We start from the raw sequence: 22,594 nt of genomic DNA on the forward strand, positions 1-22,594 counted from the left end.
ATGGCAGCCATTCTTATTGGTGTGAGATGATTCCTCATTGTGTTATTAATTTGCATTTCCCTAATAGTGAAGATGAGCATTTTTTTCATGTGTCTTTCAGCCATTTGTATTTCCTCTCCAAAGAAATGTCTTCATATCTTTGCCCATTTTAAAATTGGGCTATTTGTGCTGTTGTCATTGAGTTGTAAGATTTCTTTATATATAAAAGATCTCAATCTCTTATCAGATACATGGTTTCCAAATATTTTCTCCCATTGAGTTGGCTGTCTCTTTACCTTTTTAACAGATTCCTTTCAGGTACAGAAGCTTTTAATTCTGAGGTGTTCCCTATCTATTTTTTGTTTCATTACTTGCACTTTAGGTTTATGGTCTTAAGAAGCAACCTCCTAATACTAGGTCTTGAAGATATTTCCTTACATTATCTTTTAGAAGCTTTATGGTACAGTCTCTTATATTAAGATCTTTGATCCATGCTGAATTAATGTTAGTATAGAGTGTGAGGTAGGGGTCTTCTTTCATTCTTTTAGATACAGATACCAATTCTCCCAGCCCCATTTGTTGAAGAGGCTGTTATGTCCCAATTCATTGGATTTTGGGGCCTTATCAAAAATCATTCGGCCATAGATCTGGGGTCTATTTCTGAATTCTCAGTTTGATTCCGTTGTTCAGTATGTCTGTCTTTGTACTAGTACCATACTGTTTTTTTTTTTTAAGGTTTATTTTTTAGTTCAATTTTATTGAGATATATTCACATACAATACAATCATCCAAAGTGTACATTCAGTTGTTCACCATACCATTATATAATTGTGCGTTCATCACCCCAATCTATTTTTTGAACATTTTCCTTGTACCAGAAAAAGTGAAAATAAGAATAAAAAATAAAAGTAAAGAAGAACACCTACCCCCCCCCCCATTTTTCATTTAGTTTTTTGTCCCCATTTTTCTACTCATCCAACCATAGACTGGATAAAGGGAATGTGATCCATAAGGCTTTCACAATCACACTGTCACCTCTTGGAAGCCACATTGTTATACAGTCGTCTTCACGATTCAAGGCTACTGGGTTGCAGTTTGATAATTTTAGGTATTTACTTCTAGCTATTCCAGTGCATTAAAACCTAAAAAGGGTTATCTGTGTAGTGCCTAAGAATGCCCACCAGAGTACCTCTTGACTCCATTTAGAATCTCTCAGCCACTGACACTTTTATTTCGTTTCATTTTGCATCCCCCTTTTTGGTCAAGAAGATGTTCTCAGTCCCACACTGTCATGTCCAGATTCATCCCCTGGGGTCATATCATTCATCCCCTGGAGTCATATCAATACCATGCTGTTTTGACTACTGTGGCTTTATAGTAGGCTCTGGCTAGAACTTCTTGCACAATATTGAATAATAGTGGTGAGAACGGGCATCCTTGTCTTATTCCTGATCTTAGAGGGAAAGCTTTCAGTCTCTTGCCATTGAATACTATACTGGCCGTGGGTTTTTCATATATGCCCTTTATCATACTGAGGAAGTTTCCTTCTATTTCTGACTTCTGAAGTGTTTTTATCATAAAAGGATGTTGGATTTTGTCAAATGCTTTTCAGCATCTATTGAGATGATCATTTGCTTTTACCTTTCTGATTTGTTAATGTGTTTTATTACATTGATTGATTTTCTTATGTTGAACTACCCTTGCATACCTGGGATGAACCCCACTTGGTCAGGGTGTATAATTTTTTTAATGTGTCTTTGAATTCGATTTGCAAGTATTTTGTTGAGAATTTTTGCATCCATATTCATTAGAGAAACTGGCCTGTAGTTTTCCTTTCTTGTAGCTTTCTTTATCTGGTTTTGGTATTAGAACCATGTTGGCTTCTTAAAATGAGTTAGGTAGTGTTCCCTTTTCTTCAGTTTTTTGAAAGAGTTTAAGTAGGAATGATGTCAGTACTTTTTGGGAAGTTTGGTAGAATTTTCCTTTAAAGCCAGCGATCTGGGCCTGGGGTTTTATTTGTAGGAAGCTTTTTGATAACTCATTGGATCTCTTTACTTGTGATTGGTTTGTTGAGTTCTTCTATTTCTTCTTTATTCAGACTGGGTTGTTCATGTATTCCCAGGAAATTATCCATTTCCTCTAAATTATCTACTTTGTTTGCATAGTTATTCCTCTTAGGTTTTTTTTTTTTTTTTTTTTAATCAAGATCTGTAATAATATCTCCCCTCTTGTCTATTAGTTTATTTGCATCTTCTCTCTTTTTGACTTTGTCAGTCAAGCTAAGGGTTTGTCAATCTTGTTGATCTTCTCAAAGAACCAACTTCTGGTTTTATTTATTCTCTCTGTGGTTTTTTTTGTTTGTTTGTTTTCCATGTCATTTATTTCTGCCTTTTTCCTTGTTATTTCTTTTCCTCTACTTGGTTTAGGATTAGTTTGCTGATCATTTTCTAGCTTCTTCAGTTGTCCCATTAGTTTTTGATTTTAGCTTTTTCTTCCTTTTTAATGTATGCATTTAGACCTATAAATTTTCCTCTCAATACCGCCTTTGCTGCATCCCATAAATTTTGATATGTTGTGTTCTCATTTTCATTCGTCTCTGGATATTTAGCAGTTTCTCTTGCAATTTTTTCTTTGACCCACTGATTGTTTAACAGTGTATTGTTTAACCTCCAGATACTTGTGAGTGTTCTGGTTCTTTGATAGTTATTAACTTCTAGTTGTATTCCTTTGTGGTCTGAGAATGTGTTTTGAATATTTTTAATCTTTTTAAATTTGTTGAGGCTTGTTTTATGCCCCAGCATCTGATCTATCCTGGAGAAAGTTCCATGAGCACTAGAGAAGAATGTATATCCTGGTAATTTGGGATGTAATGTTCTGTATATATCTGTTAAATCTAATTCATTTATCACATGGTTTAAATTCTCAATTTCCTTATTGGTCTTCTGTCTAGATGATTTATCTATAGGAGAGAATATCGTATTGAAGTCTCCCACAATTATTGTGGAAACATGTATTGCTTCCTTCAGTTTTGCCAGTATTTGTCTCAGATACTTTGGAGCACCTTGATTGGGTGCATAAATGTGTATGATTGTTATTTCTTCTTGGTGAATTGTCTCTTTATAACATCCTTGGATTTAAAGTCTATTTTATCTGAAATTCGTATTGCTACCCCTGCTTTCTTTTGGCTGTCACTAGCATGGAATATTTTTTCCATCCTTTCACTTACAACTTCTTTGTGTCCCTAGGTCTAAGGTGAGTCTCTTATAAACAACATATTGATGGTCATATTTTTTAATCTATTCTGTCAATCTTTATCTTTTAATTGGGGAGTTTAATCCATTCGCATTCAGTGTTATTACTCTGAATGCTGTTCTTGAATCAGCCATCTTATCCTTTGGTGTTTTTTTTTTTTGGCTCCCTGTTGGGGAATTGAACCTCGGTCTCCTCCTTGACTGTTCTTTGGTTTTTATTTGTTGGATGTATTTTTACTCTCTCTCCTTATTTCCTTTAAGGTACCCTTACTAAGAATCTTCAGTTCTGTACCCTTCTCCAAACCTCTCTCTCCTTCCTATTTTTCTCGGTCAGAGTTCAGAAAAGGAGTTGTCTTTTACGGTTACAGTATTTCTGCAAGTTTTATTTAGATTTCCAAAAGTGTATATATAGCAGACACGTAGAGATGTAGATTGAATCCTGTTAAAATTAAATATTGAAAAAAAATTAAATTGGAGTATTGAAAGTGGGGAGAAAAAGCAAGATACAAAACAGTTTATATATTGCGTAACCATTGAACAAACGGATAAGAAAATGAGTATATATTTGTGTTTTTTTCTGTATTCATTTAAAAAACCTTTGGAAGAAATCAGAAGAAATTACTAACAGTGGTTACCAGTTAGGGAGCATGGGTAGGAACTGGCCAAGAGTGGGAGGAGGCTTTTCAGTGTATTTGGTTTTATCCTTTAAATATATTTGTTGGAGTTTCAACATCACAGCACTTGTAACAGCTTTGTTGAGGCATAATTGTCATACGGTAAACTGTACATAGTCATAGTGTATAAACATTTTATATTTTTAATTTCTTTGAACCATGTGAATATATTACCTATTAAAAATTAAAGAAATTAGTTAGAATTTTTAAAATTGGCTAAATAAATATTTAAATAGCAAAGCTGGCCTGCCCTGGGTTTTCTTATATGCATGTGGGCCTTTGTGTTTCAGTCTAGGAACTGTTATTCCTTCTGACTTCTTGTAGAAATTTTGGGTAAGGTTAGCTTGGTGGTTTTACCAGCAATAAAATATCTTCTTGTCATCTTTTAAATGCTACCTCATGCAGAATATTTTGAAAACAAAACTGTTCCAGACATCCCCCTGATCTCAGAATATTGACGTTTTCCAGAATAGACAGTGAATGCTGAGATTTTTTTAAAAATTATAATTGTAGCCCATGGTGGGGATTTAACCAGAAATCTCTAACTGTAAATAAATGAGGTTTTAAGACCGTTACTACCCCACCCTCCTACTGCCTTGTCACATGATCGATTTGGGGCTATAGAAAATCGGACCTTGGGCGTAAAAGTGTAACAGGAGGGCTCCAGCTGGCCATGGAACCACACGGAAGGTGTAACTTTATCCTCATCTCACTTTCAGCCCTTTGCTGCCTTGCATCCTCATCTTAGAGTCACTTTGACCAGACCTTTTCTTGGTCTGGGAAAGGGTTTCATATCTGGAACTACTGACTCTGGCTTTCTGGGAAAGTGACCATTTTCTGCCCTGGAGAAGTGTTTGCTGTAGTCCGTCTTTGGTTTCAGTGATTTGGGCTTATGGGATTTGAGGAAGCAAAAATGAGAACTTGCTAATTCAACTTTTGCATGTTTTCTGTCATCTCCCTCTCTTTGTCCCTTGATCTGCTAACCCAGATAACTGCTTTGTCTCATCCTGATTTTATCATCGAGGGGAGCCAATCAGACTCAGAGACTCAGTCCCAGGGTTGGAATCAACTTGCTCTCGTTCTCGGGTTCCACTTTCTTTGCCCCTCGAGCACCCTGATGGACAAGTCACATCATTCTTTCCTGGTCCAGTTCCATTATGGGAACAGGTACTTGGGGAAAACAGATAACCCAGTAGGAGGAGCCCTGGTTTGGGAGTCAGACAATTTGGGCACAGGACCTTCCGTTGCTGTGAACTGTGTCACTGAGCAGAAAGGACTTGATTCAGTGCTGTATCCTTGGTAGGTGCATTGCAAAAGTTTGTTAGTAGATGATCTAGGAAAAATTCTCTGCTCTACCTTCTTCAGTTGATAATAGAGATGACTTTTATACCTCATTGCCATAAAGCAATACTAAAAATAAATACATTAATGTAATGAAGCTCTTTCAGTTTCTTGGAAGAAAAGAACTGGAAAATAATGTATTAAACAGAGACTCTTATGATTTGTAATATCGGAGGGGTGGATGAGATGCTTTATCTGATTGCCTTATCTCTGACATGTGTACAAATGGGCAGGGCTTGGTCACAGCTGAACCAGAGGAGGATGGAGTTACTTCTGTTTTTATCTGCTGGGTGATGCCTTTTAGATTCTAGATGCAAGCCAGCTCTGGTCAGCATGTGCATCTTTAGAGAATTTTCCTGTTTTCTCTATGTGATGTGTAGCTGCTTTTTTACTTACTGTAGATAAATTAGATAATTTTGTCCTTAGTACAGACTTTGTGAGGAGACAAAGCCATTATTATATCCACAGTTTGTGGATGAGGAAATTGTGGTCCAAAGAGGTTATGTGATTTGCCAAAATTAATAACAGATAAATGGCAAGGCATCTTCTCTGTATATCCCGCTCCCTCTTCTCTGTGCTTCAGTTACTCATTTATAAGTATAAAATTAGGAAGTTAGAGGACTCTTCCATCCTGATCTGAAATCAGTTAATCAGATGTTTATTTAGAATCTTAAACTGTTTTTGGAACAAGGAAGATTTTACTTACTGTAGTAATGTAAGGTGGGCATCTTATGTGCAAAGCACTGTTGTAAGGGAAAGGATTTCATATCTGCAGCTACTGACTGTGTCTTTCTGGGTAAGTGACCATTTTCTGCTGGAGAAGTGCTTGCCGTAGCCCATCTTTGGGGTAAGGAGTATAATACAGAACCTCTCAAAGAGCTTATCCTCTAGAAGCTGAGTGCTCACAGTGGACATCTAGTTTTACGTATAGAGGATTTAGTAAATGCAGAGATGGACTGGGGGAGATAGATAGGAATCTGAAAGTATTGAACATTAGGGTGAGGTCCAAGCTATGGGTAGAAAATTCCAACTAGTGTTAATTAATTGGGAAATAGTCCATCACAGGAGTTCAGCAAGAACAGGGAAGGATTGGGCGCTGTATGTGTGGGTTAAGGTGAGATTTTCTAAGGCGGGAAGTCAAGAATGAGGTATAGAAAGTGAGGGGTCTGTAAGTAAGCCAACGAAGAGTCGAGGAAACCAATTCCAGGGAAACAAGCAAGGGTCGGGAGAGGGGCAGCAGGTGGAGGTCATAGCTGCGGGGCTGCCTTGGACGGAGCTGGGTACATGCAGTCAGCTCAGGGCTTGCTCTGAAGAGCTCATTAGCCATTTCTGTCCTTCCTTTTCCTTAAAAGGCAGCTGAAATTTATAGAACCTCCTGTTTTCCTGCTTTTTCTCCTTTGTGAGGACAGTTTAAAGGGACTGCTGTTTGTGTGTAAAGAGGCTCACTCCTGCCCACTCATCACAGTAATTCTTAAGCCATCAAGAAAGAATTTTGTACCCTGATAATATGGGTACAAAAACCTGGTCCTAGGCTGTTGTTCTTTATGCTGTTTTCAAGAAATAAGCAAATAAGATGGAGGAAAATCATTTGGAAGAATAATACTTCTTTTTATAGCCTTTCTTATTTCATACAAGTCGTTTGCTGCTGGGCCCTGGTAATTATAATTCATGAAGATGTCTTGTCTTTGCATTTTTGCAGTTGAGGTAAATTTGAATTATCGCTGGTACATTTTTCTGAAGCCATACTAACTTGTCCTTTTTGTTTGTTCAAATGAAACAGCGCATCAAGTTTGGAATTAGATTAATGGAGTAAATATTATGAATCATACACTCTCTCTAATCTGATGCTCTTTCTTCTTTTTTTGACCCCGTGTTTTGTTTTCTGTCTTTCTCTCTCAGCCCAGGCTTTCAGTCCAGTGTGAGGCTGTTGGAGCGAGAGAGCAAAGGTAAAGAATGATGTAATGCAGTGGCTGCCCCAAAGCATCTTTTGTTGTGGAATGGTTATTCCAGTCATCTCTTTATGAATCAAATGTGAGGGGCTGCTTTGTGGAAGGAGTCCTTTGCAAGAACCGGCACATCAACAGGAAAGAGAAAGAGACATTCACTTGGAGGGCTCTTGCTGAAAATGGGTTTAACTCTCCTTTTGCCAGTCACCGCCAGCCTGACCTCATGCGTTTTTAGTACAATGGAGTGGCTGAGCCTGTGAGCACACCACCATTACATCATCGTGGCAAATTAAAGAAGGAGGTGGGAAAAGAGGACTTATTGTTGTCATGGCCCATGAGATCATTGGAACTCAAATTGTTACCGAGAGGTTGGTGGCTCTGCTGGAAAGTGGAACGGAAAAAGTGCTGCTAATTGATAGCCGCCCTTTTGTGGAATACAATACATCCCACATTTTGGAAGCCATTAATATCAACTGCTCCAAGCTCATGAAGCGAAGATTGCAACAGGACAAAGTGTTAATTACTGAACTCATCCAGCATTCAGCAAAACATAAGGTAAACCAACCAACCTTCCCTCCTTCCCTCCTTCCCTCCTTCTCTCCTTTCTTCCTTCCCTCCTTTCTTCCTTTCTTCCTTTCTTCCTTCCTTCTCTCCCTCCCTCCCTTCCTTTTTCTTTTTCTTCCTTTGTAAAATAAATGGGCACACTGAATAGGGAAATTAAACTAAACTTCATTTTTGAGGGAGAAAGTAATTGGAGGAAGTTTCAGTTGCTTTTAAATTTTGTTTCCTTGTAGTACCTCAACATAATTTACTAACCATATTGTCACATTTAAGAATATTTCTAAAGTATATACAGAAAACTTAACTTGTTTTAATTTGGGTAAGTATGATGTTTTCTTATTGGCTTACTAAAAGTGTTTTATAAATTTAATCTTTAATTTGTATCGTCCACAAATTTTCTGAAGGGAAAATCATTGTCTTCAAGGGCTTTGGAAACAAAGTAGGAACTAATTATATTAGAGGTGCTTTTTATGTTTGGGAGGGTAAGGGCCCATCATCAAGAAAAGTTATTCCTGGGATATCAGAATATCATCTTTGTGATGGTTAAGGTTATTTCTTTTCATCAGGAATAAAAATGAGCTCATTTTTTAATTTTATTAAACTGATTTCTTTGTTACGTAGAAAACATTTTTTAAAATGTTTCTTTAGTTCAAGGTTCATAGTATTTACTTTGCATATTATTTTGTTTTATGAGCTTTACCTTTTTATAGCATAAGAATTTGCAACCGAGGAGTTTGAGCCACAACCACACAAAATTAGCATTGACTTTGTCTTTTAAAAGTTCATTTTTACAAGCATTTACACCATTTGTGTGCTCGGTTTATTCAGGAATTTGGTCGCATCTCATTTTTATTCAGGTTATTAATTGGAAACAGGAGGCAGCTGTTGGGGATTGAATTGTGCCGCCCCCACAAAAGTAATGTTCGCGTCCCAAACCCTGGTCCTGGGGGTGTGAACCGTTTGTAAACAGGGCCTTGGAAGATGCTGTTAGTGAAGATGGCCCAAACTGAGTGAGGTGGGCCTTAATCCAGTAGGGCTGAAGTCTTTATAAGCCAAGTGAATTGGACACAGAGAAGCCATGGGAGCAGGAAGATGCTGGATGTCGACAGAAACTGGAAGCTGGAAGTCAGTGGATCCTGGAAGAGGAAGGGAAGATGCTGCTGTGTGCATTGCCATGTGGTGAAGAGCCAAGTGCCCCAGAGATTGCCGGCCAGGGGATGCTGATCCCAGGGGGAAGCAGGCCTTCTAGTCTCTGAAATCATGAGCCAGTGAATTCCTGTTATTCATCCCATCCGTTGTGTGGACTTGTTTTACCAGCCGAGAAACTGAAACAGTTTTGGTACCAGAAAGTCGGGTCCTGCTATTGCAAGTAACTAAACATGTGGAATGGCTTCAGAACTGGGTAATGGGAAGGGTTCAAAAATGAGTGAGAGCTGTAGAGAATGTTTGTGTTGTCTCAGAGAATACGTAGTTCATCACAAACGGAGTGTTGGCAGAAATATGGATGTTTAAGGTACTTCTGATGTGGCCTTAGAAGGAAATGACCAATGTGTCATTGGAAATTGGAAGAAAGGCAGTCCTTTTTATAATGTGGCAGAGAACTTGGCAAAATTGAGTTCTGATGTTGGATGGAAGGCAGAACTTGTAAGCAATTAACTTGGATATTTAGCTGAGGAAATTTCCAAACTAAGTATGGAAGGTGCAGACTGGTTTCTACTTACAGCTTATAGTGAAATGAGAAAGGGAAGAGATAAACTAAGGATTGAACTGGTAAGCACCAAGAAAACAGCAGTGGATTATTTGGAAAATTCTCAGCCTGCCCATACAATGTGCCCTGAGACTAGGGGCAGAAGAGGCTCTCTCAGGCACCTCCCTGAGCTTCTGAGAAGTGAGTCCCCATAGAATAAGGCTCCATGTGAGGGTTTAACTGAAGCCCTTTGCTGAAGAGGGTGTGGCTGAACATGGATCCAGTCAGACATCTCAGAGGAAGTCAGGATTGGAAATGCAGTTTTCCAGGAAGAATCTGTGGAAAGTTCTATTGTCTGATGGTTTGGACCTGCTTGAACTGCACACAGATCTGACAACGTTTTTGCATAATTTGTATGAGCAGAACCGCTGCTGACCTGGACTGCAAAGGACAGAGAAGGGATGAATAGAAGAAGAGTGTCTTCAAGAATAGAACCGTGGAAGCCAAAATCTGAACCAAAAAGATCTCCTTGGTCCAAGAGAGCAGCCCACCCACGTGCATAAAAGGGGTGGGTTTGCCTCTGCACGTGGAGGGGGCAGGCCTTGTGCCCCATCCCATTGTTCAGGGAGAGGGCTGCCACCCCAGTGCTCAGAGGTGGTGGGGCCTGTGTTCCTGGCATTCAAGGAGAGCCTGGCCACCATCCTTATGCTTGGGGAGGGTGAGGCCTTCCCCTCAGGGTTTATGGAGAATGTGGCTGCTGCACAAGAGCTTGAAAGGGGTGGTTCTGCTGCTCCGTCAGGCCGGGAGGACAAAACCTTGGCCTCTAGATGCCTCTCAGACCTTATGAAGTTTGCCCTGCTGAGTTTCGGACTTGCTTGGGATCCGTGACCCCTGTTTTCCCTCTAGTTTCTCCCTTCTGGAAAAAGAATGTCTATTGTATGCCTGTCCCACCACTGTATATTGGAAGTAGATAACTTGTTTTTTAGGTTTCACAGGTCCATCAGACAGAGGAGTTTTACCCCATGATGGATGCCACATCTTATTTTGATGAGACTTTGTATTTGGCACTGTTCTAAAATAGCTTAAGTCTTTTGGGATGTGATGAAATAGATGTACTTTGTATGTGGGAAGAACATTCCTTTTTGGGATACAGAGGGTATGCTGTTGGGGATTGTATCATGCCCCCCTCAAAGGCATGTTCAGTGCCAAATCCTGGTCCTGTGTGTGTGAACCCATTTGTAAATAGGGCCTTTGAAGATGTTATTAGTTAAGGTGAAGCCAATCTGAATCAGGATGGGCCTTCATCCAGTATGGCCAAAGTCCTTATAAGGAAAGGAAATTGGGCACAGAAAAAAGCTAAGGGAGTGATCAGAAGCTGGAAATCAGTGGAACCCACAAGGGAAAGCAGATGCTGCCATGTACACTGCCATATGACAGAAAAGCCAACCCGTTGTATGGTATTTGTTTTAGCAGCTAACCTGTTGTATTTGTTTCAGCAGCTTGGAAACTAAAACAGCAGCTGTTTGCTTCAACACCAGTGAAATGTACAGTCCTGCTCATCCAGTAGTTTATGGAATTATGTCACCTTCCTTCCTAACACCCTTACATTTGCATTTCAGGTTGACATCGATTGCAGTCAGAAGGTTGTAGTTTATGATCAGAGCTCCCAAGATGTTGCCTCTCTGTCTTCAGACTGTTTTCTCACTGTACTTCTGGGTAAACTGGAAAAGAGCTTCAACTCTGTTCACCTGCTTGCAGGTAAGGTTTGAGGTAGGCCTCAATGGACTTGGAATCTCATTGAGCCAAATGAGTAAGCCATACCATACAGTTAGTTCAAATTACAATATGCCATTGCTACTTTGAGTTTAGTGGGCAATATGATTTATTTTATAGCTTTTGATTGGTGTAAGTGTTCTGTGTATTTTGAGTGCTGTCATTCTCCCACATTCTCCCACATGCTTGTTCACTTGGTTGCTGTATTTATTAGCTAAGAGTGCCCATTTCTGTATAGATAGCTCAAAGCCAGCAGCCTTCTATCCAGGGCTGTTTCCATTCACCTGTGATCTGAGAGCACCAAATGGTCTGTGTCTCAGCTCTTGCTGTAAGTTCCCACTCCCTGTGGCAAGAACCAGACAGACTAGTGTTATGGTGTCAGAACTCTTACAGAACAGTCATAGTTAAAGCAGACTCCAGAGATAAGGTCACTATTCTTAGACATTATGAACAATGAAATAGGGAGAGAGTATGTGTAGAAGGTTTCCCCTAAATACTTGGGAGGACTTTTTTTTTAAACTTATTTACTTGCAGGTTTTTGTTTATACAATAAAAAAAAACTTCTCAACTTGCAAATATTAAGCAACTAAAATGACTTTATAAAGTACCTGGAAAGGACTAAATTTTTTTTTATATCTGCCCTAAAGGAGGGCACTGAGGGTTTCCATTGCATCAAATTCCAGAGCAGAGTTTTCATCCCTTGCTTCAAGCTTTCACTCACACTGGCTCACAGAGCAGCAGATACAATTTGACAATGCACAGTAACCTTTTACACAAAGCTGTTGTGTGAGGTAGATTCTGCCAGAATAATGGAAAAACAAGCTATTATTGATAGGCATTATCATTTTCATACCTTTCATAACTTGCTGCAAGGAGAGTACAGTGAACTTGGTATTATTGGCAATTGATGGTTTGAAATCTAAGCATTTCATGTTTAAGAAATAGGATTAATTGTTTGTCGGTATATTAACACTTTGAAATTCTGGGCAGGTTTAGATAAGATTTCTTTTTCTTCACTTTGACATCAAACTATCAGTGAGACCTAATTTCCAAGGCTTCTGTTCCTGAAATTCAGGACTTATTTCTGCCAAATTTCCTCTCTTTGTAAGACCTCTGTTTATAAGGATTAAGACCCACCCTGATTCAATTTAGCCACACCTTAAGTGATAACATCTTCAAAAGGTCCTGTTTGCAAATGGGTTCACACCCACAGGGATGCGGATTAATATTTAAACATATCCTTTGTGGGGGACATGATTCAATCCCCAACACGTGTTTTTATCTTGCATGGGTGACTTTGAATGAGTCGTTTAACCTGAGTTGTTTTAGTTTTTCAACTCCTGAAAAGGGATAATACTCTTCCTCTTCTGTAAGGATCGTATTAGATAATGCATGTGAAATCTCTATACCAATAGTCTTTTATTTAAAAACTATTATAATTATAAGTTAGAAAATGAAATAGCCAATTGTCAACACTAATCAGCCTTTTCTGGTCTTGTTAATAACCTTAAGAAAACTAGTTTTTTTAAAAAAATAAAGGTGTTTTGGCCTTTACTTATTCACTGGATATCACTTTATTCTACTTGCCCTAGACTGTTGTATTTCTGGGAGAAATAAATATAGGAGAAAAAGAAAATTTACTGAATTTGGACTTTTATTTTATGCCTATATATAGAAAAGAGAATAAATGGATTAATTTAGTAGAAATAAAGATCAATCTACAGATGAAAAATACCATTCTATTATTTCTCTTTTTGTATTATTATGGCTCAGTAAAAATGAGACATAAGGGATCTAAAACAGTTTATTAATTCTCCAGCACTCACTTCTATTCTGTGATGAGGCACAGGATAGCCATCACTGGATCACCGACTTCAGCCCTTTCATTTACCAATGAGGAGAATGACAGAGGCATTGAGTGACTCTCCCAGGCTCTCGCTGTTCTATCCAGAACACTGAGTTCAAGGCTGACATCTGCAAGTAATTCCAGAGTATTCTGGCATTTCCTCAGGAGGCTGGATTGAGAATCCCGGGTACCCATTTCAGGCAGGCTTATTCTGAAAGGCTCTTCTAGTGGTAACTCTTTCTTAGCCTATTTGTGGATTTCAGAGTCATTCTCACTTCACATTTTATGGAACGAAGCAATCTATAAATATATACTGTATTACTGTAGCTAAGGGAAATCAGGTAAAAAGTCTTACTACTTTCTTCTGTGTTGAAGTATAGCTGTGAATAATGATAAAAGATACCACTTATTAAGTGGCATTTTATGTGCCAGGTACTGTGTTCAGGGCTTTTATAAACATTTAATTTCTGAACTCGGTCAAGATCTTCGTTTGGTTGCTATGGTTAATTACATGTTTCTTTGTTTGGAGTTAGATTGGCTAGTGTAAATCTACGAATGAATAGAAATGTATTGACTCTTAATACATCCTCTGTTTCTTAACAGGGATCTAGAATCAGCTGTTCTGCATAGTAAAGATACAGTTTTTGGCTTAATGGAGTCAATTACTGTCCTTCCTAATGGGAGTGTAGTAGAACTTTGATCTTTCTCGTTACAGTTTTGCTGCCGAAGGCATTGTTATTATCAGTTCTATCACCTACTTCTATCCCTTTGTCTAGAGAAGGGACGTCTTCATCATTCCATTTCAAATCCTATAGTATTTGGTAAAAGAGATTAAAACTAACGGATTTCAGTAAAAGTACTACAGTTATTCAGGAATCGGCTACTCTTGTGTCTAAAAAGCTGTAGTGGCTGAAAGTCACTGAAAACAGACTAAAAATAGGGCCCATTTTGCCCACTGGTTGCTGTGTGTTTGCTGACTCTGCTTCTGAACCTCAGTTTGCATGAGATTCTACAAAGTGGATCATCTTTTTTCAGCTGCCACATGCCAATGTGGTGACCCAGTTTATGTCACTTCCCAGCTACCAAGTGCTAAGACGTAATGCCTCAGGCTGTGTCTTTTTAAAAAATTGACTGCAGACAGGACTAAAGATAGTTCCTTGGTTCTTCATCCTGACATTTTGCCCAAGCTAAAGAAAAGCACCTGAATGACAACAGCGGCTTCAGTCTTCCCTTGCCCCAGTCATGTCATCTGTGTGCTCTGGAGAAAGGCCCAGTCCAGCCGTCGTCAGCCTTTTCAGTCAGCCTGTCCGTGGTCGATGGGCCCATCTGGCTCTGGACTGGGCTCTAGGGGGTGGGGAGATGGAAGAGTAAAAGACTTGCGTGTGCCCTTGAGAACTTCAGTTTGGGATAACACACCGAAAGTGGATAAAACAAAGAAAAGCACATGATCTCGTGCTGAACTGTGTGATACTGTGACAACGAATGATTCAGTGTGGTCTGGAGAAGTTGCGAAAGACTTGATTATGGCAGTAGAATGTTCATCGAATCTTGAAGGATGAGTAAGATCTGGGTGGTAAGGGTCCTGAGGAGGGAAAAAAAACAAATAAAAATGTTAGGAACAAACCTAGATTTTGGGGGTGGGGGGCAGTGATGAAACTAGAGTGGATTTTTTTTTGAAGGGAATTGGGAATGGGAATTGGAGTGGGAAATGGGAATTATGAGGGAATGAGATCAAATTACACATGCTCTTTAAACCAGAAAGATGGATTTGTGCTTTGAGGTGGGGCCCTGTGAGCCGTGGGGGACCTGCTGTGCTGCCTGCCTCCCCTCAGTCTCCAGGTCTTCCTTCTGGCAGCTCGGATCTGCCTGCTCTTCTCCTCTTCTGTCACCAACTCAATCAAGCCAACATGGGCCGTCCCTCGTATTGCTGCAGGAGCTTCTCGCCTGCTTTTCTCCCTTCCTCTCTTGCCACCCTCCAATCCATTGCTCACACTATAGCCAAAGTTATATTTTTAATGTGATCCAGATTGTTTTCACTCCCTAGTTTAATATGCCTCAGTGCTGTCGGGATAGACTCCAACATCCTTGACTGATTCACAAGGCTCCCCAGTGGCTGGGTATGGCCGACCTCTCCAACTTCATCTAATGCTCCTTTAAGTCCTCTGTTGTTTTGTTTCAGCTCTTTAAGCCTGTCACAGCATCATGCTCTCTGGGCCCCCATGGCTGCTTCTCTGCCTGGGGGTCTCTCCTCTCCCCCACTCACCTGGGTGTCTCCTGCTCAAGATAATGGTCAAGACGTCGTCCTTAGCCACCAGGCAAAGTTGGAGTCCTCTGTTAAACACGCTGGCATAATGCCTCCTCTCTTTGTCTACCCCCTATCACAATTAGTTAATTATGTGATGATTCAGTTAAAGTCCATTCCACTGAATATCCACCTCTGTGCAGACAGGGTCTGTCTTGGTCACCACCGTTATCCCTTCACCTCGCACAGTGTTGTGCTTGCAGTACGTGTTCATTAAGTGTTTTTTTTTTTTTTTTTGAATGAACATGTGGATCCCTGCATCTGTTGGGTGATTGGCTAAGCATGTATCCCTTTCTTCCTCACTGCTTCTTGAAGTCTCTTGTGAAACTGTGCAGTTGGCCAAAGAGGATGACTGTCGATAGAGAACCCACAGAAGTGGTTTTGCTGGAGAGCCAGCTACTGCATAGATGAGGAAGTATTGCGCTTCACTCAGAAAGGCCTGAGAAGTGAGTTGTGTGGTGACTCATGGACAGTTTACAAATTAGTCAAATCTGATTCTTAATAGTTACTCTCCAGAGAACAGACCCATATTTCTTTTCTCCCCCTGACTCAGAGTTCCTTCTGATTGATCATCTCATTTCATGTGCCCTTTGATGATCACTGTCAACGCATCCCGTGGTCACTCCATCCTCATCTGGGCCATAATATCTGTTGGTGTGTAATTTGTTTCCTAAGGGATATGCCCCTGATCCCCTGAGCTGCAGAGGGATCTCTGGACTGTCCAGGCTGTTACAGACTGCTGAGCCACGTAGAAGCGTTAGAGACCTTTTTCTCCATCTTTCATGGAAAGTCCCCTGAATACGGCAGAAGCACAGCGAGGACTTAATGTTGCTTTTAGATGACCAAGGCCGCATTCAAGAATGCTGCCTTTCTTCAGGAAAAAATTTTAGCATCAGAAAAATGTTTTTCTTGCCCTGTGCCTCCCCTCTCTCCCTGGGACTCTTCTGGGGCATTGTGGTCTAGAAATAGGAAACGAGTCCTGTGCCTTCACCCACACCAGCATAGCTTTTGGCTTTGAATGGAATCAGGAAATCCTTTGAACACCAAAAATATACAAGACCTGTGTCTATCAGCAGCTATTCATCGTAACAAGGAAGGATTCAGTAAACATTTACTGAATTCTAATTATGTGCCAGGCACTGTGCTAAATGCGGAGAGGATTAAAAAGGAGTAGAAGACATAATTCTTGTCAACAAACAATTCACAATGTATTATAGCTGGAGAAATAAGACTGGTTACAACATATACACAAAGATCATTCACAGTTAACAGGTAAATGCTCACTCCCAAATGACTGGTGTAAATTCGGTAAGTTCTGTGTTGGCAAGACCATGTCTAGACACCGTGGTCAAGGAAGATATTTTTTTGAATACGACAGAATAGAATTGCAGCTGATGGAGGGCATCTCCCACAGTAAGGAGAGATTGTATTGTGAAACTTTCATTTCATTGTTTCAGAGGTGAGCAAGCATCCAGAGGGTTTTGATGTAAAATGTTATTTTGTTGGTCATGATAAAAAAAATTTTTGCTTCAGAAGAGATGTACCCGAGGTTTGAAAGGAAACATAAAAATGGATTGGAAGGACTGAACTGGTAAAGACCCAGAGATTGGAAAGCACAAATGTGTTAGGAAAACAGCAAGTAGATCAGTTTGTCAGTAGGGTGGTAGGAGAAATTAGCCTGGACAGTGGATTGAGATTCGATCGTGAAGGGTCTTGAATGTCTGGCTAAGGACTTTATATTTTATTCTCTGGGTATTTGGGAGCAAAGAATAGCATCAGAACTCTATTTTAGTTGCTCAACCTGGCAGCAGAGTGGAAATAAGATGGAAAAAAGGACAAATGGATCAGAGCTGTTACTGAATTTATGTAATCATGAGGCACAAGGGCTCTGGAGTAGAGTGGTGGCAGGAGTGTGGGAAGGAAGGGCAGATCAAAGAGGGAGATTTTGGCTTTGAATTTATTTTTCAAAAGTCAGTAAGTCATTCAAGAGAAAATGTCCAAAAGTGGTTGAATGTGATACATGTGGAGTTTAGGACACCAAGGCTAAAAATACAAACTGGGAAATCTTCAGTTTCCAAGTGAAAAGAAGCAAATGAGATCTCCTTAATTAACCTCCTATCATGTTGATGGAAGTAGAATCCTTCCAAATAAACTCTTCCTTCTCAGGAAGCCCCAGGACACTGCTTGGTTGTCTTTATATCTTAAAGTCCCCAGGGACCAGTCACCTCTGTGAATCGGGCTATCCTACTTACAGAGCTTGTTAATTGTATTCAGCCAAGCAGTGGATTCGGGCCATATTCCTTTTGATTGGCTAGTCTGGTTACACTCGATAGAACAATCTTTGTTTGTCTGAGGGCATTTATTAAGAGTCCGGTCCGCTTGTTTGTGTTGTTTTTGTTTCCAGGCATAGTTACGTATTGAAAGTTTGAAAGATCAGTAAAATAGGTATTGCTCTACAATTTTTTAGAACTCTTCCTTAAACACCACCTCTGGATTTTGCCAGTTGAATTGATTTAGTTAACATTATCCTGAGGAACAGTAAGATCTGGACACTCTGAATCGAAAGAAAATAAATTTACAATTTGCATTATTTTAGTTTTCAGTGATTTTTATGCTCGCAGCTTTGAACTTTTTTAATTCGTGTGTTGTGTATATAGCTGTTAATCCTGCAGTTAGATTAAATAGAATTTCCCATTCCCTGACTGCACCAGGTGATGGAGCTGTTTAATATAGGGTGAGGTTTCGGGAGGTGACATTTATAGACAAGTTTTATGAGATGTGGGCTTCCTGAAGGGTCTCCGAAGAAATGCCTATCAGTCTACTTTCCTCTCATGCTCCAGCAGCCATGAGATAAGAGCTCAGAATTAATGCTTCAGGTCATGTGGGATGTTTTTTCTTCAGTGCTGCTCATTGACTTTGGAGATGGAGGGTTGGCCATGCAGGACATAGATGGAATGCTGCTGACACTTGTTTAGAAAAATAAGCCACATTCTCTACTTCCCAGAACTTATTTATCCAACCTGTGTGGCCTGGCTTACCTGGACCAACCTATCTACACTGGAAAATTACATATTTTTCTTTGCTTCCTTCGGGGGTACAAAATTATGTTCTCTTTGTGTGTGTTTGTGTGTGTTTTCCTTTTCTTTAACTGGTTTCAAATCTCCGTGTATACTGCCTGCTGAACCTGGAAGAATTATAACCACACTTGAGTCTGTTCTTAGGTGGCCAGAGAACAAATTTGCCTGATCAGCCACTTCAGACTACAGGATAAAACAAATGCTCTTAAGCATGATCAAATACTTTATTGTGAAATATACACTTTTAATATTTTCAATTTTTAATATTAAGGCTGCCTCCTTTGTGCAATAGTAAAGCAGTAGATTTTATTTTCAGTGTGAAGAAAACTGTTCTTTACAGGTTCAGGTATACTCCACTCAAATCCTTCACATATATTCTAAAATAAGTAATTGAAGGGGTTGTATGTTTATATCACCAAAAGGGAGTCTTTAATTTACAAAAGGATTAAACTACATGAGAACCATATAAAAACTGTAAAACTATGGTTTTAACTATATAGAATTATATTAAAAAAACCATGAAATAGTATATAGTATGTGGTAGTAATTTTGTTTTTAAAAATTAAGTTTGCACATGACATTTCACAAGCATGTCTGAAAAAGTGAGGCTTTGTATAAATACCGTTTCAGTATATAGTCATGGAGTCCATTCACGGTTCGGGGGAGTTGTCTTTGGTTCTGCCTTTGCACTTTGGGCAGCTCTGTCCGTTGATGAAGCTCTAATGATTTGAACTTATTTGAACTGAAGCATAAACCGAAAAGTCCTCTGTCTCACCCACTGGTAAACTCAAGTAATGGAATTGACATTTATCATAGTTTGACTAAGAGGATAAGGACCTGTGTTTAGAATTTGGGACTTAAAATATTTTTAAGCATCACTTATGCTGTAGTCAAGTGCTACTTTTATTATATAAATATTCTTTCTTTTAAGAAACTGAATTTTCTTATAAGAAATTAATGTGATATGTAACTGTAAGAGTCAGAGGGTTAGTTGTTAGGAAGAGAAGAGTGATTGATTGGAATTGTTTAGTAAGGTTGTTAAATGTATTTTATTTTAGTTGGCAGATGTTTTCTGTCCCCCAAATTAAATGGTGATTCATATTGGCTTTTACAGAAAATGATATTTACAGTTGGAATTGTATTCACAATTGGTATTTACAATTGGAATTCATCCTTAAGGGATGAAGCTTCTCTTGACTGAATTAGAATAGTGATATGTAACTTTTGAATGCCTTTGAAGCTATACTAAATGTTTTCTCTGTCCAGAGAAATATACATTTTTATATATAAACATTCATTCTGTCGGTTGGATTTATGGAAGACTGACCAACAGAAACATGGTGTTTTGCATCGCGGACTGCCTGCCCTTCCACATTCTCTGGAGGCCGAGGGTGTCTGTCTCCCACGCCCATTTCTCTACAGGCTAGTCGCTGTGTGTCTTCCTTCCTCTTAAACATGATAATGTTTGGCATAAGGGGGAAGGGCTGATGCCAGTGTTCTTAGATTTAGGTTGGTGCTAGGGAAGAATGTGTGGATTACCATTGCTTTCTATTTTCTTCATTCCCAAATGATAATGAGCATAAAATCTGGGGATAGGAGACGCTTGGCAAAATTAGACAGTGAGTCAAATCCTTGAACAACTTTAATTTTAAAACTTTTTCAAAATGCTTATCAGTTTTTCCATACTGCTTTTCAGTTATCAAGCTGACATCATGTCTTCTTATAATGGAATCTGTCTAATGGGACAGCAGAGAATTATGACAAGGGCAGATAAGATTACTTTTTATTCTGTGTGTCTTTCAGCCATTTGTAGTACAAGGCTTGCCCAAATGAATTGTATTTTTCTCTTTAAGATCGAGTTTGTAGGAGGACCTAGCAAAGGAGGAAGGACCTTTCAGACATATTTCAAAACTGAGTTGCTGGTGAAGCCACAGATAGTTTTTAAAGGGTTCGGGGAAATCAGGCAGTGTCTCATCTGTTGTTAATTAATGAAATGAAACCGGGGTCACTAGAGTACAACAATGAATGAAAGGTCAGTAAATGGAAAAAACTGTCAATGAAGGAGGATGTCAGCAGAGTGGAACATTGTCACAGATAAAGATCGGAGAAGATGTACTCTCTGGCTGAGGTTTTCTGGAAGTGACTGGGAGTCATAGGTTAGGACATTTCAGGCCAGATTGAGCACTGAATGAATGTGCTGATTCCAGTGAAACCTGTTAGATATTTTAAGGCTACTCTGGATTTGCAATAGATGTTAGTCAGACAGATTTCTAAGAGGTTTCTTTTTGTTTAAAATGTTATTATTTTGTTTTGCTTTTTTGTTTTGGGGCCAAACAGATGTTCTTCTATCTCGTTTATTTCTCTTCTCTCAGAATTTTCTACTGCCACACACTCTCGCTTTTGACGGCCACTGAAATTAAGTGACTTAGGGTCACTGCACTAATGACGGCGGGGACTTCGACAGCCCAGGCTGACTGACTTGCAGTTTATGATCATTGCAGAATTGTATCCCCTCTGAAGGTTGTTCATAGAGGATGGCATGAAAGTCATCAAGACATGGCTTCAGCCTCACTGCCCACAGGCACATTAAGATCAGGAACAAACCAGTGACCTTATTACATTTCAGTTAGTTCCTCTGTCAACTTTGTTATTGGTTTCATGCAAAGTGCACTTAAAGGGTCTCTTCTGTCTCTGGGCATGTCAGACCTCCCTTTCTTCTCTGTCACTGAAGTTTTTGAACTATTTCGCATTGGGAGAATGAGGCTCTTCTGTCAGTGTGGGAGACGGGCCGTAGGCATTTTTAGCCTGGTATTGAGATCTGCCAGGGGGCACCGGGGAGGCTGGGGCCCCTCAGAGATCAACAGGACTGTCCCATCCAATGGAGGGTTGACATTAACTCAGAAGCATTTAGAGGGTGGTGTAGCGTGGCTGATGGGAGCACCCTCTGGGTTCATTTCCTAGCACTGCCTGTTTATATGCTGAGATGCCAGGTCTCCATGTCCTTCCCTGTAAAATGGGAATAATAGCTCGTTTCTCACAGGGTGGTTGTGAAGGTTGAATAAATACTTGTAAAGTGTTTAGAGCAATGCTCTGCACATGGCAAATGTTCTGCACACTGTAGTTATGATTATTTATAAGCTTAAAATGGAATTCAGGTGGAATGCCCTTGGATTGTCTAGTTTTTCTTTCTTTGAGACTATTTACTGGAGTATAATTTTGTTGGTATTTAAACGAGATGCAACCCATTAACTATTTTGGAGCCAGAATAGAAAATACATGAAAACAATTCTTTAGAGAAACACCAGAAGCACGGAAATGGAAGTTAAAATTTTAACTCATTCAATTAAATTGTAAACATAATAGTGCCTGTCACTTGTTGTGTTGGGTAGATTTAAGACAGGTAAAGAATGATGAGATTCTTTAACATTTATTGTTACAGGAACTACTTTGGGAAAACCTTACCTTAAGTCACTGTTTTATACAATTAGAGAGACTGAAAAAGAGCAAAACACTAATAGAAACGAAACTGTAAATCCTGAACAGTGGTACTCACTCATATACATATACCAACACTGGCCAACCCCTTTTTTCGAATCGTCTGCAGTTTATACTTGTAGTTTTAGGAATTCTGATTGACTCCATTTCAGTAGCTGCAATGGCCCTAGTATAGCATTTCTCTAAGCATGAGCTACACTAGCTATTAATAGATTTTAGGGGAAAAAATAAAGAGGGAATTTCACGGTTAAATAATTTGGGGAAACTTATTTGAGTTAAATAAACTTAAACCAGTTTCTATGGCAGTACTTTTTGGAACTTTTAGTGTGCTAATGTGTACTGTGACTCTGCAGGGAGATATGATATGTAGGATTTTCTCCTACTTTTTGGACCAGCATCTTGACTATCAACTTCTTGCAGGACATGAGTGCTCTGGAGCACAGTTTGGGAACTGTTACCTTAGAAATATTACCTGTTTTATTTTGTGTGTCTGATGAGTCCTAACAAGGTGTAGCTAAGCAATTAGCTGCAGATCAAGGGTGGAGGAAGGCCTCACAGGCAAGGCTGGGTGTCCAATGTATGATCACTGTAATGATACAATAAGTGCTGATAACCTGCTGCGTGCTTACTATATGCCAGGCACAAAGTGCTTTAGATTACTA

General features: G+C 39.4%; 1 protein-coding gene across 5 annotated transcripts in view; it reads left to right on the forward strand.

Moving 5' to 3' along the window:
- DUSP16 (dual specificity phosphatase 16) overlaps positions 1-22,594 on the forward strand; it is a 115,191-nt gene that overhangs the window by 65,034 nt on the left and 27,563 nt on the right. For all 5 annotated transcript variants that reach the window (XM_037845919.1, XM_037845915.1, XM_037845916.1 and 2 more), the window contains 2 exons: positions 7,145-7,746; positions 11,059-11,197. In XM_037845919.1, coding sequence (XP_037701847.1) covers positions 7,519-7,746; positions 11,059-11,197 — 367 coding nt within the window. In that variant the 5' untranslated portion in view covers positions 7,145-7,518. The remainder of the gene's footprint in view (positions 1-7,144; positions 7,747-11,058; positions 11,198-22,594) is intronic.

This window comes from Choloepus didactylus, chromosome 8 (genome assembly GCF_015220235.1).
Source record: "Choloepus didactylus isolate mChoDid1 chromosome 8, mChoDid1.pri, whole genome shotgun sequence".
Taxonomy (NCBI): domain Eukaryota; kingdom Metazoa; phylum Chordata; class Mammalia; order Pilosa; family Megalonychidae; genus Choloepus; species Choloepus didactylus.